We start from the raw sequence: 11734 nt of genomic DNA on the forward strand, positions 1-11734 counted from the left end.
ATGTGATGATACATGTTCAATTAGATTATGTAGGATAGTAGGGTATTATCATTTTTACTATCAATAAGACAATGAAGATATCCGTCTCTTTGCGTATAGACCACAGTGGTGGGTTTTGCGTGTTGTGAGCTGGTGGAACCTAACTCTGCTGTTCTGTAAACGAGCGACCAGAGAACGGATTAGGACCGCGGGAACTCGCTTTACCCAAATCCGCCCGGCCTAAACTCCACACACACCGAGCTTCAGAATGCGCCAACGTGACACGTACTGTAATATGACCTCGAAAACATAACATGTCTTAAGAAACGGTAAATTGGCTATGAGCTTAAACCCCTGTTCCAAAATAGAAACAAATAGAAGCATTAGAATATATCGGGTCATCCGTTCATGCATTGCCTCCTATTCAAATGATTGTGGGGACACAAACAAACCCTGTGCCTTCGAAACCACACGCTCCGCCTCTTCGTCAATCCAGACAAATTCTACGACTTGAGCTAGAGCTTTTAAGCCGTAATTGAGCACAGGGTGCCCAGGAATACCAAAGGCACAGACCTGAGTTTTTATAGCTCCCATAGTCTTATACTGCGTTTTTTTCTCTCGGCCAGACACCATCAAACCGACCAGGCGTGATAGGAAGTCGCCACCTACACGGACAAAGTCAGGAGCCGAAGCAGTCCAGCGACAAAAGAAAACTAGACATTCTAAAACTTAACAAAGACAGGTAAGATTCATACTTACTCTTATAAAAATGCATTAGCTCCAAAAACATTTTTTCTACGTAAACTATTTGTCTATACTGACCCAAAAGTGTTAAATCATTCACTAAAGTTAGAAACAAGCTAAGAGAGACATTTAAGTTTCAACATGTAAACAGTTTTTATGTTCGGGGAAGATGCTTCATAACACACTTGATTCATGTCGACCCTACGACATCTCTCTTAATTAAGGTCTTGTGAATTTTCTTCGGTGGCCAAAAAATAAGACGGCATCTCTGCGTAAAAGCCCCCCACGCCATAGCGTTGTCTGTGCGGTCGACTTCAAGTTCGGCGGAGGGAGAGGGTCGCCGCCCGCCGGTAGGCCCTTACAGTAGGGAGTGCAGACGCCATTTAAGGGCACAGTATGCCCCGGATGAAGTTTCCCTGATTACAAATTCATTTTCAGCTTCTGTCAACAACACTGCGAGTTAAGGGAAAGAAAAGGTGGCTTTAGGTTACAAGACAGATCGATTTCTGCATGTATGAAGTGACGTCTAAAAATGAACTTAACCTTCGTGGATTGCTTTCTAGACTTTGGAATAGCAGATTTGTTGGTGTAGTTTTCATTTGAGAACTAGACACCAGTAAACTTAACTGATATTACATAATAGAACTGTAATGTTTTTCTAGCCTAGCTGGTTAAATAAAGGTGAAATAAAAAACAGAATAAAAAAATAATTACCAAAAACCCATGGATTATAGTCCTCTCCATTTGATACATTAAACAATTAACTTTACGCACAGAAAAATGTTCACTTCACTAGATCTCAACAAAGGGACGCAAATAGGCATTGATTTAGTCCCACTGATGGTAATAAGGGCGATAGGGCTGCCACATTAAGGATGAATTAAGGTATAAGTCTAACACTAACTATTTAGGCTTATCCAAGTCAATAACTTGTTCTGGAATATTGGTCGGTGACCAATAGGCACACATGGCACAAGTATTTTTACAAAACGAAACAATTCAACTTTGCTGTCTGAGGATATGTCTTTAAAATGTCCTTCGTTTTTCCATTGATTGTTTCTTTGTTCTTCAATTACCGTTAGACTTACTACTAAAGCCCAATGATTATTGATATACAAAAATCCATTAAACTGTTGTTGTTGACTACAGTACGATTTTACCATTCAGAAAGTGATGTGTACAATTTATTATTGGTGTGTACCATGTTTTGTGTAACGTTTATTTGTTCAGCCTAAAGCCAATGAATGGGAAACAAAATGGCGTAGGCCTAGGCTACTTAAATGAACCTTGCACTTTGGCATAAAGCCTATTGTTTTCAAACGAAAAACGTGGGTGATGTCTTACACATCTTCAACAATGTCAACTGAATTGGTATCTACATGTTCAACATAAACATCGAATGGGGCTATATAGGCCTATTGCATAGCAACCTATTCTCACGTTACAATTCATTCTAACCCCAAGCCAGAAAAAAGCATTAGGTCTGCTGTAAAACCTCCAATATACAAAATAAATACATATCGATTCATGTTCAATAAACATTTAATGGAATCTTGCTAACGCGTGTGTATTCCACGAAAAGTGATGCTAAATTGCATAGACTTATACTCAATTACGCAAAGACCCAACACGAAACGCATCGCCTTTACGATTGACGAGACTGCACTGCATTTCCACACAAAACATGTGCTTCATTTCCATATTTTGATTCGTCAAAAGTAGACTAGAACTAAACATTTATCTTTCGATTATTTTATGCACAGTTGTGAAAAAAACGTGTGTTTTTGAACTTTAATGATATCTCATCTTGGCTGTTATTAAGTTGTAGGCGGTAATCAAGTCTATAAGCGAAGAGGGCGCGGACGAGGGCGATTACTACCACACAGATATAGTCATATGAAACATGACCAAAAAGCCCTGACATATACTTTAATACGAATGAACAAACACGAAGATACCAGGAGGCGTGAACTTTTTTTAATCAGTAAAGAACTGTTTATTTATCCACAGGTGACAGAAATGTGAGGAGAGGGCGACGGCGGACGACAGAGGAACCGAGGGACCACAAGGAAAAACAGAGCCCATAGTGGGAACCCTATTCAACTCCCTGGTCAATGGGAGGACGTGTCTTTAGCCTTACTATCTATTGCATCAATTCAAGGGAAACGACTGACATCAGTCTCGCATTGAACTCCCAAGGACGGAGTGACACAAAACGAGTAAAATGACCTCAGCGACGGAGTGGACAACCACAACAACATAACAACTAACCGTGTGTTGCATGGAATATGGATTATAATCATTCCCGATGTAGCTAAACATTGGCCAGAAAATAACTTAATAATGCAAAAGACACATTTCAAAAATTTCACCAGGACCTTTGACTTGTGTACATAATGTTGCAATGGCTATAGCTTAATAAATTGTGAAACAAAACTGCGTTTTTTTTCTCTCTCCATTTTATAGGAGTCACGGAAGTGTTGGGCATGTAATATAGTGTGAAGTAGACCCACCAATATCAGCACCCTATGCTTATCCAAATCATTTTCCGTAGGACGACGGAAACACAGCAACGAAAACAGGCCTACTTTTTCTTGACGCATCTCGTGCTTTTGAACTTGATTTTCTTATGGACGTCGCTCGCTTAAATACAAAAATGAGTTAACCATATAAAGCTGTGATAACAGTGTATAGACTACGAGTACACTGTGTTACTTGGATCAATTCTACATTTAGCTCAGTCAGAAGTTACATTATTTCTACCTTGTAAAATGAATACGTCCCCTAAAGGACTCATCATATAAATGTACACACAACTCAGTAAAAAATACTCTCATAGTATTTTCCCCAAGAAGAATATTTAAATACAGGCTATAACATATATTTTTGTTTGTTTATGAGTCGGGTGAGGGAGGATTTTGATTGGTCGACGATGACAGGATATTTTTCTCCGGTTCTAGGTATGGGACCTATATCTGAATAACACAATTAAAGGAAAATTGCATGTGTATGGTTTAGGCCTGTTTGTTGCACTGTGCTCTGTGTGATAGTTATTTAGGCTAGAATATTAACGGGAAATATAGCTCATATACAACTCAATGTGGACAACTAGGGAACTAAACATGAACCTAACATATAGTAGGCTTTAGACTAAACTAAAATCCTGAATCTCAAATGCAAAAGTGATACTTTGTTTTACTGTAATGTTTTGAACTTCAGAGTACAAATGAAATATATATGGAACGGTAAGAAACCAAAATGCACCACGTGGCCTTATAATGGTAGGTTTACTGAAGTTTTATATGATGAGACAATAGTCTATATTAGAACAAATAGAATGTGTTCTTGAATCGATAAAAACGAAATAACACTGTACAATATTTTAATATTTTTCCATTTCATTTCAGATGGACATCTCATGAATCTTTCCGTTATAAGGACCTATGTCACGCCGTTCAAAATAACAAGGCACACTGTCTATAGGCCTATCCCTTTTCTGTAAACGCAAATCGGAGCACAATAGCATCGCATAAAAACAGACAAATAACGAACAAAGTGTGTAACTAAGACATAATTAGGCCTACTGAAGAAGAAAAAGATAGCATACTACACTGCAGCCGGACTCCTTTGCCCGCACACAAGGTTCATTTTGGATTGGGCTACAAAATCATTGGTGTCAACACACCTTCCTGGTAGAAATTGAGAATAGACCTACTGAATTGTATGGGCCGAAGAAAAAATACCACCGACTTACTTGAACTAGTAAACGCATAGGCCAGGGCACGAGAGCGCAGCCTACGGAGGTGTGACGCACATATCATCGGTCAAGTGCCTCTGCTTGACCGCTGTTAAAACGACCGTATCCCACGGTGTCTACCGGGCTGAGGTATTTTAGCAGGCTATACTGCGTGAGCTTAAACCACATCTGTATGCGCTATCCTGGCTAGCGGGGTAGGCCTCTGGAAAACACAATCAGTATATCTCGGCCAGCCAGTTGAAGATTACAGCCTTCTTCATAGTCTCTCTCCATTACCCGGGTAGACAGCGAAGGTCAAAGTAAAGAGCACAACACTAGCCCCGGCCTTTACTCATCTCCTCCCCGCATGACAGAGTTGGGAGAGCAGGGCGCAGTGTGAACGGGGAGCAGGTTCATGTTAAGATCCCTAGTTGTCCACATTGAGTTGTATATGAGCTATATTTTCCTTTAATATTCTAGCCTAAATAACTATCACGCAGAACACAGTGCAACAAACAGGCCTAAATCATACACATGCAATATTTCTTTAATTGTGTTATTCAGATATAGGTCCCATACCATAGGCTGCTCCTCCGCCAGACAACAATACGGTTAATACAATAGGCCTACTTTTTTTTTCTTAAGTTTGAAAGCTTTTTTGTATGTGTTTTTTTCTGTTAGGATTGACCGCCAACAGCCATTAAAACTGATGCAAAAATGTATTCTCCACAGAGAAAGGCAAAAAACAAGATATGACCTTTTGTGGACGTTCCAATAAAAGCAGATATTTCAGTGCAGATATGAAATGGAAATGGAATAGTGAAATTCTATAGCCCTTAAAACGTCTGGACTATTTGATAGCGCAGCAAAAAAGATTTACAGACGATCATGTACTTCTTACTTCACTTAGCCCGTTTGCCATTAAGCGCGAATCAGTAAGACAGTGAATTATGTTGAGCTCTCTGAACCTGTATGTATATCATTCATTTTATGCAACAGGGAATGCCAAATTGAATTTCTGCCTGGATTACTTAGGAGCTGTCATGTCTGGCTTTGCCTTTGGGTGGCAGCAAGACTCCAGCAATGCTGCAGTGAGCGCTGGGCGTGTGCCAGGTTTAGAATCCAGTCCAGCCTGCCATGCTCTATTCGCCAGCCACAGTTTGAATATCTCTCTCCATGGGTGGCGTGCGCGTTCGCGTGTGTTTGCGTCGGAACCGTGTACGCAAGGACGGAGACATTGCACGCAGACGGTGCTCTCGGTTAAGACATACTTGACCCTGAATTCAATTCGTCTGACAGAGGATTTAGTGTAATGCCTAATAAATCATCGTTTTGAGAAACTAAGAAGTTAAAAGTCATTATATATAATTTGCATAATTTTACATTATAATTCTTTACGAATTACTGACAACACTTAATTTGAAATTCAGCTCTTTATGCTGCTTAAATAGTTATTACATAATTAGGTCTACATGTTTTGTTACTAATTAAAAAACTGTTTTAAACTGCAAATCACAATTTATTATACATCATAAACCATGCATGTATTACTAATATAAAAGTAATACTAAAGTACTACAGTAAAACAATTTATTTCGATAACTTGTTTATAATCAAGAGACATTCTAGCCTTATTTAGGTTAGATATGTTATAATGTTATATTTTGATGTGATAGCACATTTATACTGCCTTCGTGACAGCCTATAGACTATGAACATAACATCTACAACGGTGTTTAATTGTTAGCATTATAGAACTTTTTGAAACAGCAAAAACATTAGGACGCAACCGTTTCTATTTCAAATGTATTAATGTGTGATTCCGGATGTTGCTAGAAAAATACCATGCACCACAGGTGTGCGAGATCACTGATTAAAAATAGCAAAAGACAATGGCACAGCCTAGAAGCATAATGTGTCTTGTTATTTCCCTGTGCCACGGAGAAGGCCAGACGTTTGCTTTTCTTAAATTATATATATTTTCCTGCAGCAACTGAATCAATATATTTACGATATATGGATAACTTAAAGTAGTAGAGGGTGAAAACATTGAATATTCTGCTATGTTTACCTGTATAGACGATATGAGTTTGCTCTGCTGCTTCCTGCGTTGAAGACTGATTTTGCAATGCAGCATATTTATTCAGAAAACAAACACAAATATGTAGCCAAACATGCCAAGGCCTCTGCATTCTGATTCGTGGGAGCAGTATGTATTACTATTTTCTTGCAGAATTCGGTTACCGCAGGATACATTTGCGTAATTATTTGACAATTATAATAAGTTTCTATTTGATCGTGAAATGCTTGTGGTAAATGTTCATAGCCTGGCATTCATGAAGATAATGACAAGGAGCTTTTGAACTTCCTCCAACAATAAAAACACAAGTCATTGCTACGGGTTCTGTAAGTGCAAAACCTTTCCCCTATATAATCACCATGTTTGTTTGCTTTGCTAGTTTCATGTCCGCGTTCTTCTCTTATTTGAAGAGTGGCCTGTGCCACAGTAAAAAAATGTATGATACAGTCCTAAGCCTAGTACACTGAGACTTAACGGATGTGATTCCACTAATACGGTAATAGAACCAAAGTGGTAGGCCTGTCAACGAGAAACATACATTTTTATCTTGAGTCACCAGAGTAGTACATGGTGCAAATCAGAACATTATTTAAGAAAGCGCTCTATTATAAATTCTACATTTTCAACCACTTCTGAATGGGAATAATAGAATAGTTGTAGGCTACGGCTGGTGGCGTAGCCTGTTAGCACTTCATATTAGCCTGCATAATGTAATAACAATGTATAAGTATCAGGTGTCTTAAATACCAACATCTTTATTGTTAAGTCTATTCTCCAAGAACATCTAAAAACGTTTGAGCTAAAATGGTAATGTATAGGCTTCTAGCTCATTATAAAGTTACTTCACAGATTAGACTAGTACTGCGGTTAATATAATGTGCCACCCATGCACCTTTTCAATCCAAACTATCTTAGAATTAAACATGTAGACCTGCATCACAATCTAGACCTGCAGCAATAATATCCCGCATTTGAAATCGCTTCTCATTTTGTGATTTGGTGTGATATGGATATTATCAGCAGACATGAACGCGAGACGCTCGTTACAACAAAAGATGATCAGTCATATAGGGGATTAAGAAATGTCAAAATGCTAAACATTTTCATACAGACTTTGTCGTTGGGATGACGAGATCATTGAATACATAATTGAAAATATTATTGCAGGTTAGTGCAAGACCTCAAAGAAATCGAAAACAACAATAGCCTAAACTGCGCGTGGGTGTTTTCTGCAGCACATGGGGGGGCCTACTAATGTTCAAAATCCAAAATGCTCACCTCTGTGACGCAGAAGCGGTTATATACACCTTTGAAATTCTGATATTTTAACTGTGGCTGAGATACAGTGCATCGAATTGACGTTTTCACTGATATTATTATGACGTAATAATAAGTAGGAATTCCTATCGAATAAATGCTTCCTGCATTCTCTATATGATTGCGTCACAGTAATAGTGTTATGACGCGAAAAAAAATGACAAAAATGCCTGTGAAAGCATGTAAAATAATGACAATAATTGAAATAACGGAACATTCACAACTGAGATCTACACATGTAACAGTAAACACAACAGGACAAACAAATAGAGAACATTTGGAGCAAGTATGGCTTCGAATAGGCTGTTTGTCCAGGTATTGTTGCTAAATATTTCCATATTGATCTCATATAAATGTAACTATATTATTATTAATATTATTATTATAACCTAGTTGATGTGGCTAAGTAGGGTATAACCTATTCACATGCCAGTCTGGCTACAGTCAACTGTAGCACTTGAGACGATTTCATCAGTAGATGGCGATGTTGGCATTATAGTCCTGCACATACACTCAAAACCAACTTCCATGATTTGATCTTTCTCCAGAAATAGACATTTTTGATGCACTCAATAGATAGATTCAGACTCTTCGTAATACCATCACAACCAGGCGACACATGGAATTAACGTACAAAAAACGACAGCCCAGAGTAACCCAGTATGGCTAAACGAGGACCTTCCGCAGTGACGCATAAATCACCGCGGTCAGACATGTTCCTTACACACCACACCGTAAACAGACCTACTCGAGCCTCGCACACTGCCCCTGAATCTAAGCATAACTTCAACCAACCTATGACTGATCCTTTCACATTTGAATAGCTATGACAAAATGACACAACTGACCTCAAAATGTCACCAAAAACTGAACCATTTCTCTGTAATATACTGGATGGATGTTCAAAACAGAAGTCGTGGATATATATGATTGATTCAACAATGTCCATATTTTATTGGTCCGGATTTTCATGTCAATCCTTCTACACCGACATGTTTTACAGACACACACAGATGCCTTGAAATTGTATGGTTTTGTCTGCATAGTTTACTTATACAACCACATGAATACACACACAATATAAAACCTATATGGGCATACAAACCATTATCTATGCATTACTAGAGGGAATGCACCATGGATTCGTTATGAGTGAGAGCATGAGAACCATTTGAAAAAGCTTAACTTTAAATTAAGATGCACATGATAAGTGGTGTGTTGAAGGGGTAATGGAACGGATTAATATTTAACCGTGGAAGCTATAATCCTAAATGCCGTCACTTCCTGTGGATTTCCAAATGTTTTTTTTTCCTCCACACGGTGAAGTTGCAGATAAAATGAGAAACTAAAACACACACCTCTGAAGGGTGTCTGTTTTCCTGTACTGCATGTCAGTCGCAAAAGTTACACGCCCCTTTCTGCTTTGGGATCCATTCACCGCGAACAATATTTTACATCATGGAGTAAAGGTGGAAGGTCCAGAGTTTTTATGCATATTCGTTCCAAAAAGGTCCCGGAACGCATTTGGCAAAATAGGCCTACATTTGTGAATCATGATCGGTGGGATATAATGAGTCAACTGTTCCAACCAAAAACCGTGAAGAGCATTTTGAGTGTGTGTGTTTGTGTGTGTGTGTGTGTGTGTGTGTACTCAATTCCCATCGTTCAGAACTAACTGATGCTCTTCACTTTGACGACCACCTTCTTCTCCTTTACGCGTCTGTTCTGAAACCAGATAGTGACCTGTCGCTCAGATAGATTCGTTTGGGCCGATATCCTCCTTCGTTTGTCCTTCGTTATGAATTTATTGGCCGCGTACTCGCGCTCAAGTTCCTTCAGTTGCACCTTGGTGTATGGCACGCGCTTCTTTCTTCCACGTCTGAAGGAGCTCACGTCCCCTCCTATGTGAGACATTGCGTCTGGTGGAGAAAAAAGGAAAACAAAATAGATATGGTGTAAGAAGGTTACAATAGTAGCCTAGCCATAATGCTATCATACGAGACAGTTTTACAAAAAAATGCATCGTTTCGAAAATGTTGTTACATTAGGCATTACATAAAGGCCAAAATATTTCGTACATATGACTATAAAAACACACTGAAAAGACTGTCTGGTTTATTGCGTAAAAACCTGAGGGCTAGCTCCTTGTGTTGTACCTGGTATGGAGGATTTCCACATGTGTCCGGGCTGAGGCTGCTCCTTGGTGCAGTAGACTTGTCCGTTCCACCCGTTTGTAGTCAGAGCCCACGGCTGATAGCTCTCCATGGGCAGCAGGGGCTCGTGTCTGGGTTCTGCTGGCCCGCTCATAGTTGGTACCACGGGGACGTCCAGGTAACTGGGAACGGGCTGGTATGGCCCCGACGCATAGCTCGGATAGAAGGCGAACTCCTTGGCCCGCGAGGTGAAGTCATCGCCCGAGGCGGACGTGTCCATGTACTTCTCCCCGTATGCAGAGGGGGGCTGCGTGCCGCACGACTTTATGCTACTGTGGTGAGACATTCTGCACGGGTAGTAGCCGCTACCGAAGTATCCATAGGGCAGGGACGCGCTGGAGGAGCTTTGCGCAGCCGAGCAAGGGCTGCACTGCTTGGCTGGCTCACCCATACCGGAGATGGGGACCTCACTTGACGAGTACGCGGTGCTCGGAGCGAGGGACGCGGGGTGCGCCATCAGGTTTCTGCATTGGTTCGCCGCAAAGTTGCCTCCCGCAAAACCACCACCGCTAGCGTCCATGTTCTTGCTCACTTCATCGGAAACGTTGTCGTAGAGGAACATCACCGACGGGTCGACCCAGCGAGGACGGAGGAGCAGTGACGTTGTCATAGCACGACATCCAACATTGAGGCTTCTGGCTCTTTTAAAAAAAGCACAGAGACTGAAAAAAGGAGATACTGATTCCGAGAGAGTGAACCACTCTGACGTGCCCTGGTGCAACCAAGGTCGCGCCTTCATTGGCCAAGAAGGGCCCACGTGATATGCAAAGAGCACGATAAACATCTCCCATTGCAGATAATTAAATGTAGAAAAATGCGGTGTTGTCAGATGACCGTACCTATCAAGGGATTTGGCTTGTCTTTTTGCCGCTCAAAAACGAGAGGGTTTCGTGAGTAAATCTAAAACAAACAACAAATATCATCTCCTATGACTCCTATATAAAGGTTACACTTCAAACCTAACTGTGTGACGGACACATTTGTTTGAAAAGGTTCCTCTTTTATAATTGGAAAGCCAAATAAAAATAACTTAGTTGTCCAGACTGCTTCAAACGACTGCGGTGATTCACCTACTTAAAATCATCCAAACACGTTGCTTTTACGCACATAAAGGAAGTACGTGTAATCATGTCTATGACACAATGTCATTGCTGATTATTTTGACGATTGTGGGCCTGTATTAATTCCACAAAGTATAATCCATTCAAACCCTAATACAGCTCACATAATTCGACCAGTAGTAAATAGCATAAGGAATGATTCGCCAAGGACACGTTTCCTAATATCCCTTAAAAGACGATGGAGATGAACTACTAATGCTAACAGTGTTTGAACAGACCGAACCACTGTGGGGAAAACTGATGACTCATCCAAAATACACGCATGTGATAGAGAATAATCCGATGAGAATTAAAATGAACAAGGCTTTATTTAGAACAACAACAAAATATAGACTTGGAAAACGTCCAACTCATTTTGCAACTAAAGATATATTGGCTCAAATCCATGCGTGATTCAATCAAAACGCCCCGTTTTCTTATCACTCAAATGAGAGGGATGGATACAGGTTCGAGCATTCAATACATTAGTGAGAATTCGGATATAACGTCAGTGTGCACTGCAAATACCATACCCCTCGTTTTACAATATGCAAAGACAGAACAT

The 11734-nt window shown here is 40.1% G+C and overlaps 1 protein-coding gene across 1 annotated transcript; it reads right to left on the reverse strand.

Moving 5' to 3' along the window:
• Window positions 1-8786: 8786 nt before the first annotated feature.
• LOC110489441 (homeobox protein Hox-A13a-like) lies at window positions 8787-10738 on the reverse strand. The gene is made up of 2 exons (XM_021562148.2): window positions 10013-10738; window positions 8787-9775 (listed from the first exon to the last, which is right to left on the reverse strand). Exons 1-2 carry the CDS (start codon window positions 10677-10679, stop codon window positions 9528-9530), a joined length of 915 nt encoding a protein of 304 aa, XP_021417823.1. The 5' UTR covers window positions 10680-10738; the 3' UTR covers window positions 8787-9527.
• Between the last annotated feature and the right edge of the window lie 996 nt (window positions 10739-11734).

Source organism: Oncorhynchus mykiss, chromosome 32 (genome assembly GCF_013265735.2).
Source record: "Oncorhynchus mykiss isolate Arlee chromosome 32, USDA_OmykA_1.1, whole genome shotgun sequence".
In the NCBI taxonomy this organism is placed as follows: domain Eukaryota; kingdom Metazoa; phylum Chordata; class Actinopteri; order Salmoniformes; family Salmonidae; genus Oncorhynchus; species Oncorhynchus mykiss.